Source organism: Pleuronectes platessa, chromosome 8, assembly GCF_947347685.1.
Source record: "Pleuronectes platessa chromosome 8, fPlePla1.1, whole genome shotgun sequence".
NCBI classification, from domain to species: domain Eukaryota; kingdom Metazoa; phylum Chordata; class Actinopteri; order Pleuronectiformes; family Pleuronectidae; genus Pleuronectes; species Pleuronectes platessa.
This window is the reverse complement of record NC_070633.1, coordinates 12,390,825-12,406,044: the sequence shown is the minus strand read 5'-3', so window position 1 is coordinate 12,406,044 and position 15,220 is coordinate 12,390,825. Positions and strand designations below refer to the sequence as shown.

General features: G+C 39.7%; 2 protein-coding genes and 1 long non-coding RNA gene across 4 annotated transcripts; 1 reads left to right on the top strand and 2 right to left on the bottom strand.

Moving 5' to 3' along the window:
• Positions 1-738: 738 nt before the first annotated feature.
• On the bottom strand, positions 739-3,192 carry pin4 (protein (peptidylprolyl cis/trans isomerase) NIMA-interacting, 4 (parvulin)). 2 transcript variants are annotated; one of them, XM_053429391.1, is made up of 4 exons: positions 3,034-3,192; positions 2,805-2,872; positions 1,678-1,797; positions 739-1,135 (listed from the first exon to the last, which is right to left on the bottom strand). In XM_053429391.1, the coding sequence occupies exons 1-4, from the start codon at positions 3,068-3,070 to the stop codon at positions 977-979; spliced, it is 384 nt and encodes a 127-aa protein (XP_053285366.1). In that variant the 5' UTR covers positions 3,071-3,192; the 3' UTR covers positions 739-976. The 2 variants fall into 2 exon arrangements, with proteins under 2 accessions (XP_053285366.1, XP_053285367.1); XM_053429392.1 differs by having other exon boundaries at positions 2,805-2,866.
• Positions 3,193-4,600: 1,408 nt separating this feature from the next.
• nek12 (NIMA-related kinase 12) lies at positions 4,601-5,848 on the top strand. Its single transcript, XM_053428326.1, has one exon. The coding sequence runs from the start codon at positions 4,700-4,702 to the stop codon at positions 5,846-5,848; it is 1,149 nt and encodes a 382-aa protein (XP_053284301.1). The 5' UTR covers positions 4,601-4,699.
• A 1,914-nt stretch (positions 5,849-7,762) lies between these two features.
• On the bottom strand, positions 7,763-14,999 carry LOC128446367 (uncharacterized). Its single transcript, XR_008339569.1, has 3 exons — positions 14,829-14,999; positions 13,890-14,069; positions 7,763-8,405 (listed from the first exon to the last, which is right to left on the bottom strand). It is a non-coding gene; the product is annotated as an uncharacterized LOC128446367 (long non-coding RNA).
• Positions 15,000-15,220: the final 221 nt, after the last annotated feature.

The window sequence follows — 15,220 nt, the reverse complement described above, 5'->3', positions numbered from 1 at the left end:
GAGGTCTGGATGTCACCACGCCTGCCAATGTTAGGGCGAACTGATCAGGACTTATAACCAGGGACTTAATAGGGACAGTAATATAGTTAGGGAAACCAGATAATTCAATTATAATATTAAAATCATTGTACACACACAATGAGTCAAAATGTATTGTATATTAACTTTTTGAATTGTAGTTGAAATACATGAAATGAGAAAACTACTTAATGCTACGTTGAACAGTCGGTAAATGTGCTGAAACAATTATCTGATTAATCAATCAGTTGATCAACAGAAAAATAATCTGCTGTTTTTGTTAAATAATTTGTCTCCTTTGTCTTTATACAACAGGGATCTGAATATCTAAACTATCAATTTAATGACATCACCTTTCTCAACATTTTGTACTCAGTCCCACTGATGGAGATATTGAGAATATAGTCAGCTGATTGATAATAAAAATAATTATTGGCTCCAACCTATTCAGTATTTTGAACAACTTTCCATGTTTAATGTTAGTTTTCTTTGTTATCTCTTATTTAACAAATCAAAACAGAAACATGATCTTATCAACAGTCCTGGCTCTGCCATCATTTCAAATATTGGTTGTACAAAAAAGGTTTGATGTATAATTCTTAACTCTCTCTGAAAGACTTTAAAGCAGAAGTTGTGCAGGCCGAAACTTCCTCCACCAAGTCTCTCTGCCGCTCTTTCTCACACACCCACACACACAAACCTTACACATTCTGTACTGCATGAGTGAAAATTAATTTATTTGCCCATTTGTGGTTTAAGTTCCGCAAACATTATCAAAACTGAAAAGAAAAACCCAGGTAATTATGAGTTGTCTGTACATTTCCCAGAGGAAAAAATAATTACAAACATCTGTTTTGAATTGTTATCGTTATTTAACATTTAGCAAAATGTAGGGAGGTGAAAATCAGAAAATATAATTTGAAAATACAGAATCTGTGTTCCAATATCCACCGTTGAGTCACTTTTTCCCCTCAACCATAATGATGTGGTAGCCAAACTTAGTCTTGACAGGAGGGTCTGTGTAGACAGGTTTATCCATGGAGCTGACAGCCAGGGCAAATGCTGCATCCTGGAACGGTCCAACCATCGATCCACGCGTCATCCATCCCAGATCACCCTGTCATCGTAATAACAGTCAGTTACTCCTGATATGTACCTGATATGAGTATCAATCCAGAAATTAAGTGACTGAACATGAGCAACAAATGTTTAACTGCACTGAAAACTGTTTTCCAGTGCCTGAGAATTCATTAATGTAGGTTTGGTGCAGAGATGTTTCAAAATAAAACATATTGGAATGCCTAACCATGAACACGGTTTGTAAAAAAAGTAATAATCATCAGTCTTGAATTTATTACCCTTCAGGACTCATACTGAGGTTTCTGTCTGTATATCATAAACAGCATCTCCAATCCCATAGGTATAATTATAACCACCATTGAAGATGTCAGTAGTTTTGAAGAGCAGACTTCAGCAAAAGACAGTGTCTGAATTCAGCTCCCAGGATAAACGACTAAACACATACATACTATGGAACATGATAAAAAAAATAGAATTACAGAAGAACATCACTGTGAAGTTCTTGATGGTATAATACATGCATTAACTGGTTTGAACCTGGGTAAAACTGAACAACTAATTATAAGAGCATGTTCTCACTCCTTGTCTTGCTTTGTCTTCACTGTACTGTGATGCCACTTCACTGAAACGGACGCCGGCTTTCAGCTTCTCCATCGCCTCCATACATTTCCCATGTTTTTCACAAAGGATGTGTCGGACCTAGGAACACACACGGTTAGAGCACAGAGAGACCTGCAGGATTAAACAACAGGTAGGAGACAATAACTTTAGCTTTTAAATATCAATGGAGATGTTCAGCTTATCAATTATATACTGCAGAACATTGCATCAGTGCAAGGCATAAAAACATGATTACGCCGATACAGGCCGGTAGTTAATGTTCACATCAAAACATCAGCATAGGGGACAAATATGACCTCAGTGGCTTTGGCCATGATGTGATTGTTTGTGTCAGATGAACAGTTTTGATATTAATAGAAGTAATTGGTGCGGATGATTTAAAGGCAGTGGTTACACAGATAATAGGGTGTCACACCTTGTTAACATCATATGAGAAACATTTTGATTTGTGAATATGGCTACACGACTAAAACTGTATTGATTGATTGATAACCACCCCTTACAACGTTAAGAAGGGGGGGGGGGGACATCAATAAAATGGATGCTCGTCTATTTGTAGTCTTACGGTAAAAGTCCTTGAAAGTGTAAAGACACTTATTATGGCCGTTTGCTTTGACACTGATAAGCTGCTTTCATGAAATACATGCTTTTTATAATCCTTGAGAGGTGACACAGATATTTCACGTCACTCTTGTTCATGGTGACCCCCACTGTCTGAATGTCACGTTTCAGAAGATTTTAGTGCAGAATATCTCGAGGTTGGCTTCTTCTTCCTTACGGCACCCATAACGTTCTCATGTTAAACACTGGCGCGGCCGGGGTTTCACAAATATCGGAACACATGGCCACAGTGGAATGTGACGTGGTCGTGTCGACGTGCAGTTTCTCTCGTCCGGTGCTGGGTGGGAGATCTATAGATTAGAATTGCCTGAGGTGTCAAGTGCACCGACACTCAACTCGACCACACATTCACACTGTCGCCTGCTTCCAGTCAGCTCACTGCCACTGTGTAATAGGAACTGTGCGGAGAGAGGAGGAGGGGGAAATCCCTCCTCTCACACGAAACCTCTAAAATCAAACGTTACCTTCACAGCGGTGCCTCCTTTGGCTGCTTTGTCTTTCTTATCCACGTCTGCGCTTTTTGCAGCTGCTCCTACACAACACACAGTTCAGCCACAGCGACAACACAGTCACGTTCAAACAAGCAACACGGCATCATTCACTGGAAACATGTGTGACAGGTTTACGCTACAAGCGTATACATGTTGCTGGATTTGAACGTAGGAAACACAAACACAGTGAATATTCACTCACCTTTCTCACTTTTACCACCTTTACCCTTTGGAGGCATTTTACTCTTAATTAAGAGTAATTCACAGAGCTATGACACAGAGAAAGACCACCATTCACTCTGTCTCTGTTGTCACATGCGCAGGTACCTGCGCAGAGAGCGCAAACCACTCTCCTTCTTCAGCGAATTACTGGTAGATTACAGTAAAATAATGTACACATCGCCATCTAGTGTCATTCATCCATACTGCAGTTCAGTAAGTGGTGAATTTAAAGGTAATGTTTAAATACCAGATTCTTTATGTTGTTCATTATTGGACTCATATCGTTAGAAGCACCGTGAAACGTACTATATGAGAAAGCCTTTCTATATTATCTGGGCTGTTTTAATGTTTGTTCTTTTCTTTTTTGTTATCTGTTCAATTGTGAAGCACTTTGTAACTGTGTTTTGAAAAGTGATAAATGAATAAAGTTTATTATCACATTATAATTAAAAGTAAAGATGGCAGCTCACCTCTAATTAAGGAAAAATATCTTTAAATTATATTCTTTCTACATTCAAGTTCATTTCAAGGTCAACGCCAGCCTATAATATCGCAGTCATATATTTGTGACTGTCTTTTTAATGTGAGTGGCCAACTTTAAATGCTTTTCTTTATTGATTCATTTAGCAGGCACGTAACATTACTTTTTCAGCATCAATTAATACTGCTGAAAATGGTGTATTGTATCAGGGCCCACCAAACCTTGAAATATTCAAAGGTTTTTTATGTTCGATTATTTTCATTATTAACACAAACATTGTTATTACTGTTTTTATAATAACCACATTCATATACTATTTCTTGTTTATTGATCAATATAGCTCGCCCCTTCTGAAAAATATGAATGGTTTAATTTAACTAAGTTTTACAAGGCCGGCTTGGTAGCAGTGTTTCTGAATGGTTTGGTTTTAGTACCTATAACTATTATTATAATGTTTTGCTGGTTGATAAATAAAGCTGCAGAGTCTGGACTTTGAGGAGAATCAAAAGAAAGGGAGTCAGCTGCAGGCATTTGTACAAAAAGGAGATTTGTCTACAAGTTTTATTGTACCTTTACAATGCTTTGTATTTTACAATGTTGTTACAGTTCTTACAATTTTGAAATGCATATAATAAACAATGTGTGTACTGTGTAGTAACCAAAATAACAGCCAAACCATAATTACATTTAAGTAAGTAAATAACAGATAGGGATGAATATTATATCAGGAGATAAGACAGTAATGCTTGTACAAATTAAAGGTTGTGTAAAGCACTAAACAAGATGCAAATTCGTATTTAACACAAATTATACAAAATGTAAGACCAGCATGAAAGACAAAAGAAATATGTATTTTTTTCAAAATATAGTCTTAAACTAAGGAACCATAATGATATTCTGCTTATTATCATTTACATTTATCTGTAACCTTGAAACAGTTGTGAGCTACTGATAAATATCTTTTTAGAAAACACAAAAGCAGAACAGCTTTACTCTCTAACTGTTGGTTAGAGAGTGGTGGTTACCACGGCAACTGTACTCAACACAAACAGTTACGTAACGTCCGTGGACAGCTGCTTTCCTGTGTCATGTAGAGCCCTGTATAACCTCTACATGGTTTTTACTTGTTTAACATGGAACTTTGTTCGACGGTTTCGGACAAAACATGGAGCAGTACGAGCAGGTCCTGTGTTTGGGCCATGGTGGAGCAGCTGATGTGTTCCTGATGAGGCATGTGGAGCGGAAGAGCCTGCACGCAGTGAAGAGGGTGAAAGTGGAGGAGACGAGAGAGGCTAAAACCCAGAGGGCTGTTTTCCAAGAGGCTGACATCATCAGGAAGCTGGAGCACCCTAACATAGTGACATGCAGCGACGCCTTTGTGAGCCCCGACGGTGGATTCATTTACATTGTGATGACTTACTGTGATGCCGGGACGTTAGATGACAAAATAAAAGAGAGGAAACCAGGGGAGCTATTCACAGAGGACACTGCGATGGGGTGGTTTGTGCAGGTGACCACGGCTGTACATTTTATACACATGGCTAAAATACTACACAGGGACATCAAAACCTCAAATGTACTGCTGACAAAGCAAGGTGTAGTAAAGTTAGGGGACTTCGGGATATCCAGAGTACTGACCAACACAGCTGATCTGGCCTCCACATGTGTCGGGACGCCCAGCTACCTCAGTCCTGAGCTCTGTCAGGATGTCCCCTACAGCTCCAAGTCCGATATCTGGGCTCTCGGCTGTCTGCTGTACGAGCTCTGTGCTCTCAGGCCTCCATTTGCAGCCTCAAACCTCATGAGTCTGTTATACAAGATCACCAGAGGGGAGTATGACCCCGTGCCTGACGTGTTCTCAGATGACATCTCCTCTCTGATAAAAGGGATGCTCAGCCTTGACCCAGAAAGCAGGCCGAGTGCTGGCTGTGTACTTAGCAGCGCCTATGTGAAGATTCACCAAGAAAACATCAAAGACACAGAGACTGACTCTGCTCCTGTGGGGAAGAGCTGTGACATTAATACAGGTGGAAAAAACTCCTCACTCGGGTCACAGATCCTCAGCCAACCACTCTTATGGGAAGAGAAAGAACACACTATCAGTGATGAGGAGGCGAATTGTGATGATTTGTGTGTCGAAGGAAAGAACCACTGTGACTGCCACTATCCTGAGGACTTTGATGAAGATGACAGTTTGTCCTCTGTAGAGGACTGCAGCGGAGACTCAGGGTCTCTGATGAGGAGCGATTCTGCCGAGCCCACTGGTAATGTAGTGCTGGACACATACACTGAAACATCTTTTAAACGTGGTTAAAGTCAGTTTATTGCTTTAAATTTAAGTGCCAGTACCACAGTGTTAAAATATACTGTACTATTAAAGCAACACTACTTCACTTTTACTGAGCAACCTCGCCCTCTGCAGCCACACAAGGTGACTTTTCTGGGCTCTGTAAAAAGCGATTGAAGCTGTTTTGAGGCTTGGACAGGTCCGGCTTTTTTCAGAGTTTGCATTTTACATATGAGACACGCAGCAGGTAATCTATACATTTCGCTGTGGGGATCACATTTTTTTTTTTACAACACATCCACAGCAGTGTCGGCACTTATCGCCAAAAGCTCTATTGACATATTCGCTCATGTCTGTGAGCAGCACCACTTTCTGATCCTGAGATATTTGTTTTCTTTTTTCAGTTTTTCATCGGTCATGTGTTCGAAAAATATCATCAACTCACTTCCAGTTAATCCTCCAGAGGATCTCCTGCTGTGTTCTCTCATGGGCTCATTTGGATATTATCTAGAGAGAGTCTAGAATAAGGTTCTCACTCGGGCATTTGCGTCATTGGGTGAGGAAAGAAAACGCAGAAACCTCAGCGTGAGTCACAAGTTAGGGATCTCCACAGAGAGGGATCCGTCACATTATAATTATTATTATATATTACACAATTAGATTGTATTTTATTAATGCACCAGAGCATAAGTATCCTTTCACAGTTGTAGCTTGTCAAAATGGAGCCAGTAACACCCCTATACACACAGCTCTGGAGTTTTTCACTCCAGTGATTCCCAAGCCTGGGTCACCCCCTTCCAAAGGGTCACATGATAAATTTGGGAGATGATTAATGTTTTAGGAAAGATGAAAAACAACAGTCTCATGTGTAATTCTGAAATCATTTGAAGGTTTTGATCCTCCCCAGTCATTTGCTTATCTGTGAAATTATATTTTTACTTATGTGAGCCTTTAAATTAAACCAACAAATACGTTTTGAAGTCAAATTTAAGAAAATAAAGCGTTTTGTCAGGGATCACAGGCCAAAGAACTAGGAAACAACTTGTTTAATCTTTAACAATGTAGTTTACTTATAAGCAACGACAGTCAACTCTCCCTTACTGCCAACATAACTGTGACAACATGTTCCTGTAGATTCATGCTGCACAACGTCAGGAGAATACATCCCCTTCTCACCCAGAAGGCGGCGCAGGTTCTGGTCCAGGCCCTTGTCATCTCACCCCTAGACTACTGTAACTCCCTCCTGACAAGTCTACCTGCAAGTGCCATCTGACCTCTGCAGCTCACCCAGAATGCAGCAGCTCGACTGGTCTTTAACCTAAATTCACTCACACTACTCTGCTGCTCCGCTCCCTTCACTGGTTACCAGTGGCTACCCGCATCCGTATCAAAACATCAGTACTTGCCTACCGTGCTGCGAATGGATTGGTCCAGTCTACTTTCAGGACATGGTCAAATGTTACACTCCAGCCCGTTCACTCCGCTCTGCTTCTGCCAATCAGCTTGTTGCTCCCTCACTGCGAGCTATACACTCAAAATCACGACTGTTTGCTGTCCTGGCTCCTAAATGGTGGAATGAGATCCCCATTGACAAACGGACAGCAGAAAGTTGACACATCTTTCGCCGCAAACTAAAAGCAAACACCTCTTGTGCAGTTTAGCGCCACTTAAATGGCACTTAATTATAGCCCTTTGTAGTTCTGCTTTTTTGAAGAAATTGTACTTTCTTGTTTCTTGTTCTGGATTGTTCTAGGTTTGTACCCTCATGGTTGAATGCACTTATTGTAAATCGCTTTGGATAAAAGCGTCAGCTAAATGAAATATATCAAAATCTGCTATAAAGTTTCTAACTTAAAATAAAACTTAAGCATCACACAGTATAAAGCATTCCAAAATTATATAAAATGTGCTGTATCACAAAGCACCAAGGTCCTGACAGGGTCACTTTAAATTTTTTATTTTTTTATCCTTATCACAAGATAAATAACTTTGTTTCAAGGTAATAATAAAACTTGATTTGCTGAGTGCTCTCCATCACAGTAACTGTGTGCATCTGAAGTTGCAAAATTTCTAGTAAAATATCTTTGGTGCAGGGGATGAAAAATATCCCCGTTTGGGACTTAAGGGGCTCTGTAGTATCCGTGTGTAGGCCACAAGCCTATTTATTATTTTGTTATTCACATTTGTGCCCTTTTATCAACATTTGGTAGTTTGTCAATATGTTTCTTCTAAAAACTGTTTTATGATCAACCACAAAAGCCTTCAGTCTTGGTATCTTTTTTTCTGGTTTGACAGTGGCAATCACTCAGCAGGCTCTTTCTCTCTCAGCCTTTCAGGAGGTTCCTGACATTTCAGAACAAGCTGACTATCCAGATGACTTTGAGGAAGATGAGGAGAGGGAAGATGATGGGGATGAAGCAGAACCAGCCCCAGCTTTGGCTCATCAGCAGCCACATGATGATGGAGTGGACGAGTTTCAGCTCTGTGATGCTGGAGGACTGACCATTACACTGAAAGCACTGAAGGAAAATGGCTGACAACATCACTACAGCTTTAAAAATCTCCCATCACAGTGGAGCACCATCTGAAATACAGAGAAACAGGAAAGACATGGGGCTTTCTCTTTTGTGCATGACGTTAAAACAGAAGTTTAGCTCATTGCAGCTGTTTAGTGACATAAATACTCCTGAAAGCAGTTTCTGTCTTGCATCATGAGAAGTGATGTAATAGCAGCATAAGCTACTAGTTGCTGCAATCACAAGGATATCAAATATCATTTACAGATTAACAGGACTTCCAAATATTTAATTTGATTCCAAAAAGTATTATTTATATATGTTTCAATTCTTCATACTGCATGTACTGTATTCTCTCAATTTTCGTATCCAGAGTTTGTTATCTGTTGCTGCACATTTGACTGAAACTACTTTTCTTTTCCATCTTTGGATCAAAATGAGATAAGAGCACAAACATTCATGTGGTTATGACTTTGAAAGAAGTATGTGGTAAATGGAGCTCATATTACCCATAATATGAGGAAAAAAATAGGAAAGTGGACTCTATAGTACAGGTATGTGTATACAATGAACAAAAATGTAACTAATTAAAAAAAACTGTTTTTGTTGTTTTGGCCTCAAAAGCTGAATACCTGTTACTTTATCACTTAATTCAAGTGTACGTTGCCAATAAACCTTTTTCTTTATAATTTTATTACTGGAAGAAACAATGCCGATGCAAATTGATCAATATAATAACTGTGACAGTTTTTTTTTTGTTTTTATTTGAACATACACAAAACAGTTCATCTGAACTGCTACTTCCGTTTTGATGGAAATCATAATTTGTTTCCTCCATGAGTTATCCCAGGATAAACAACACCTTCACACTGATACAAATGCATCATGGGGGGAACACGCAATATAATGTTATACTATTACTATACCTATGTCCAGAAGATCATTTTCCACATCTTCTTATATCCATTATATTTTATGCCTCTGCGCCGAAAACAGCCAGTGGCAGGAGGCATAATATTTTCAGGTTGTCCGTCCCATTCACGGGAACGTGATATCTAAAGTAAACCTAGAGGGAATGTTCCTTAAATTTGTTACAAATACTCATATGGAATCAAGAATAAATTGATTCTATTCTGGGGGTCAAAGGTCAAGGTTTTGTCACAAAGTATGTTTTATTTTTTTCTTGAACATGATACCCTAAAATCAGCTTAATCAGCTAAAACTCGTTTATGCCAAATATTCCCAAAAAGTACTTTCTGACTCACACTGACTCACACTGACTCACACTGACACACTAACACACAGTACACAGTATGCACTCTGAAACAACACGCAGGTAAGATGTGGAGCAAACAAGATTTGAATGTGGCAAGCTCAACGGAAATGTAAGATTCATGTTTTATCAAACACGATCTCTTCCAAGTTGACCAAAGTTTTCGCCCAGTCAGCAGTCTCAGGTTCACCCACGTTGCATTGCTCTGAGAGATCACACACCGAGACATACAAGGCTTTCCACGAGTCGATACTGTCTGCACACATCACGGCAGAGGTCTTTTTCTGTCTCTCTCTACCACACACTGAGGTAAAACATTTCCCATCTGAGCAGAACGTCTAACCGCATTAATCATCAGTTTGGGGAGATGATGTCACAACCACTGTCCACAGTCTGAACCAAAAATGGACTGCTGAATGGGCCCTTGAGGTCACAGGGTCTCTACACCTGAACCTCTGCGTCATATAATATACTGGAGAGTTACATTTTCCGTCAAAACATTTGCAGTTTGAAGAAGTCACAACATAGAAATGATTGTGACAACTTCATGAATTGTGTGTTTCTTGGGGAATGTAAGGACGGAGAGTCTGTGAGGCCACAATGTCCAGGGGCCCATCATCTCTCATGCCCTTCAAAATGAACGGAACAGAGCGACTCTTGTGCAGACAGGTCCAGGCTTTAGCGGCTCTCCTTTCGGCAGTAGTAAAATTGTCTAAATCTACTAAACTAAGTCAAGATTAAAATGTGGAACTTGGTCTCGGAATCGTCACAGCTGACATATGAACAGATATATTCTTTCTGCCCTCCCGGGACTTTCTCTCTATGAAAAGATTCCCCAGCTTTTCCCGTGAGCAACAGTGATGTTCCTCTCAGTCGTCCACAGAGTAACACCTGCAGACTCATCTGATTGCACATCTACTGATGGTGTTAGAGACAAGAGCACCCCAGCAACTTCCATGATGACAGATACACACTGTTTTAACCACAGTCACACATTATGATGCAGCGTGAGTCAGGAAGTCAAAGCTCTACAAAGATCGTAAGAGATAGAGCAGATCGCTTCTACAAGAAATGCACATTTTTTAAAATAAATAACCTGTATTAATTATATCTTGTGTTGAGGTTCAGTTCAGTATCAATTTATTTTCATCATGCCAAATTTCGACATACAGTATCTGGACTTTGCAAGGTTGAGACCATATAATACTATGGGAGAAAGCCAGCAATTCACACAATGAGCAAATGCTGGGAGACAGTGGAAAGACAAACCTCCTTTTTAACGAGAAGGAACCTCCACACCCTGTCTTGGCTACACGTAAAATCAACTAAACTAATTGACTGAGATTAAACTGTAGAACTTAGTCCTGGAATTGTCACGGCAGAGCGGAGATATATTATTTCTTCCGTTTTAGGACTTTGTGAAAAAAGTCCTCTGTTTTGCCCACAGGAATAGCGATGTTTTCCTCATTCCTCTGCACACTTATCTAACTCCTCATCCACTGATGGGGTTACAGACAAGAGGTTGTTGCTCATTTTTTCCACTGCATTCCAATCCCATCTCCCACGACTCTGGCTCAGAATGTACGTGATAGTAGCGTTTGTATTGTTGTTGAGTTGTTCAGTCAGATGTCCCTTAATTAACAATTTCATTGAGTCTGATTTAATAAGCTATGTTATATTAAACAGTAACGTTGTATCATTGCCATAAATGTTTGGATACTGGCCTTTTTTCAACCTATTAAGCAATTATTTTACTATTCAAGAAATTCAAATATCCGCAGCCCTGTCCTCAGAGCAGTCCCACACTGCTGCTGCAAACACTGCAGATTAATGGTTTTGACACTGATACAAGTCTGTGGTGGACTGAATTTGGCCGCTGAATGGCTGTTGAGAAAGAAAGCCCCTTTTATATGTGGTACAAGTGTTTTTTTTCTTTCAGTCCATCAGTTCTTGTTGAGGTCAGATGTTTCCACCTGCTGCACACTGCATATACTTTAAATCCTACTCTTAGCTGCTTGACTTTAGTGAACAGATGTAACATTATCTGTCTTCAATGGGCAAAGTAGTATTTAACGTCTGTCAGTAAACTTTAGACTTTTCATTACCGTGGGAATTTATCACGCAAATTTATTTTCCTCTCCTAGTTATTTTGTGGATCACTGGTGACGGCTATGTGTGGCCTGGTGCCCAGAGAGCTGCAGAGACCTTATGTTTTTTTACCTCAGCCTGCCTCATCTGTTTGTTTGGCCGGGTGGACTGCAACGAAAACGCCACTTTCCCCTCTCTGCGAGGAAGAGCAGCAGCAAATGTCCTCATTGTCCACTGTGGTGGCAACGCCATGGGGAGGTCAGAGGCATCAGGCTGGTTTAAATGATGGAGGAGGATCTACACCAGTTTCACCTCCAGCATCCTTCAGGCTTTGATCGCTGACCCAAAGCTGTTCTGTAACTGTTTGAAGTTTACAATGCCCCCCGCTTTTGAATTTGGCCTTATTTTAGGCACAAACTTGGGGTTTCTCCATTATGTTTTGTCCAGTTCATGCCAACTACGACACACAACAAGCATAACCTCCTTTTAGCATCGTTAGCCCAGCTGGGTTTCTGGCTAGAAACCTAAACAAATGTTAGTTCATTAGCAGTTGAATTAACAGATGTTGTGGCCCCCTCTTCTGTCCAGCCCCATTTTTACCCTCCTACCATCCCTAAGATGCCAGTAACATGAAGATTAAGTGCTTGCACTTTGTGTCTAAGGTGACTTGAGACAATGTATTTTGTGATTTGAAAATTGAATTGAATATAAAGGATTCTCTGTAAGGACAATTAACTGCACAGCAAGACATACTATTTGACCTATATCTGCATGAAAAATCGAATTCAATGACTTGAATTAGCTTAGACAACGTATAGCAACTTCAAATAGGACGGCAACCATCTGTCTCCCAAAGGGGATACACCCTAAATAAAAAAAAATAATAATCACCCATAATAACAAACGTCAGTGCTATTTTTTATGTTTTTGTTGTTTTGCCTTTCAAAATCACTAAGGTCTTTTTTTCTATCGGCATTGCAGAGACTCAATTCATCACATTATTGCTCAATCAGACGCGCTTCAAGCTGATATTATACAGTGTGACATGGCCTGTGGCTAAGGTTATTTTCCCTCATTAAGTTTCATTGAACGTACTTTACTTCTCTCATCACTGACCACAGTTTGAGCAGGGGGATATCCCAACATGCAAAGATTGACCAAATAAAAATAAACTATTTCATCATACGTATATTTTAGTCCACTGTTTCAAATCAGAAACTATGAGCTCACCCTTAGTTAATAATTACGTTGTACTTTTATACGAAACCATGACAAAATATTTCTTGACCACAGATACTGACTTGTGAAAATGTTTTCTGAGTTAAGGAGGGGATGAGGTAGAGAGGGGTCTCTGTACTTTCTATTTACTTTGCTCTTGATTGTGGTTCGTCTGGTCAAAGACCCCCCCTGAAGTTGTTTGTCTTTGTCTCTTGTAAAAACTCCAATACAAAGGCTTAATATCTTTCTAGAAACAACTTATGTAGATGATGTTACTGTCAGATCTTATTGAAGAATAAAGCGAAGCTTGTTGGAAATCATTTACCATAAAATTTGAGATTTTAAGAACATTTCAAATGGTCTCATGTACAATTGAACATTAGATAGCAGTCAAATGTTTGACTGATCATTTGTATTTCCAGGTAGGTGGAGGATGCTGACATCAGTGACTTCCTTTTTCTGTGCATATAAAGAATGGGCAGAGACACATCACATCAGTAGTCACACTTAAGACGACCAAAAGAAGCTGTGAAGGAAGAGAGAGAGAGAGAGAACGCGAGAGAGAGAGAGAAAGAGAGAGAGAAAGAGAGAGAAAGAGAGAGAGAAAGAGAGAGATATTGAGATCCCTGCAGTATGATTAAGTCTGTGTTTGCCCTTGTTATCCTGTTGCATTTATGCTACATCGCTGAGTCAAACCTCAACCTGAACAGGGAGATAATGGATAGACTGAAGAAACTCCATAAACTCAACAAAGAAAAAAAAATCAATTTCACATCTGTAAGTATCCACACTTCATTTGATTTAACGCTCTCATGTATCTTCTGTTTAATTATTCATTCTTCATGACTCTTCAATTCATCTTCTGTCAATTAAAGTTGTCACCATTACTAAGTACACTAATGATATTAAATTCTGTTCCTACAGTCTGGCCCACTAGTAGTGCCAGTGCCAAGAAATGTGGTGAGTGTTGTACCTTAACTCGAGTTGAGTTCGATTCAGGAGGCATGCACCCTGTTAACGATGTCCTGTGATTTGTCCACCTCAGTCTTCCTGTGTGGGCTTGTTCACCAGTCTGCTGAAGGACCTGCTCAACAATGTTGACGTGTTTGAGGACTACACAGTTCTCAAAGAACTTGAGGCAAACCTGAAGGAGCTGAAACCACAACAACAGGTGAGCCAACCAAAACCCCAATTTAAAGAAGTTACAGAGCTCTGAATGTTGCATCAATACTGGGTATCCACATGAGACGTAACTCCAAACCTCTTTCTGTTCTTTTTCCAGATTGACAGCAACTGTAACACAACGAACGTAAACAGTACGAGGGTCTTCGCGTGGTACATTTCTTTCCTCAAGACACTCAACAACCAAAAGAAAAGATGAAGGTTCTCGTCTGTTTTCAGCTCTTCAACATCACTTGTTAATAAGAGCCTTCTCGTAAATTAAGGTGACCAGTGAATGTATTCAATACACATGTTTATGCAGTTTTAAATTAAAAAAATGTCCTTCATTTATTTATCAGTATTATTTATATTTTTATTCATTAATGTATTTATTTATTTATATGCAACTTTTTTAATCAAGAATCTAATAGGATGTACTCTGAGTCGGACCCGTTAATTGTCACTATGTGAAAAACATTATTTCTGTTCTGGAAATATTGTGCTGCCTTCTTGAAATAAATAAATCACTTTTCACGGAATGCTTGTAAGTCCTCTTGAATTTCAAATCCTATCGACTTGCTGCTAAGTTTTGTTTGGATTATAAAGGTAAAAAAGGTCCAGCAAGTAGGAAGAAGTTATATAAAGTAGAAAATCAATAAATAGTACACAAGACACATTAAATAGAGCAATAATGCATCTTTTTAAAAAAAAATATTCATGACTGAAATCGTAATAGCCTTCCGATACTTACAGAGTCTACTGCCTAGGTGAGAGGGAAGATGGAGGCAGAGGTCTTGGAAGTGAGGTGGACACTATGTGAAGTGGCTCAAGGTTCCCCACCACCTGTTTGAACCAAATGTGTGAGGCTCAATGAGAACATATAGAGACTGGCAGCGTAAGAGAGAGCTGAAGTGAATCAACGTCCATTTGGTCTGTACTACCCACTTGGGGAACATCAAGTTCTGACACGTTTGCCTGCCAGCACACGAAAAAAACACAAACTTATATGAGGCTACACATGTGCACTCACACAAACACAGCAGCACAGAGAGAGAGAGGGCCAAGGCTTTGAAACGCTTGGGCTTGTGATACAGCCTGTTTTCCTCTCCATAGAACTTGTGTGTTTTGGCTGGGTACCTATCA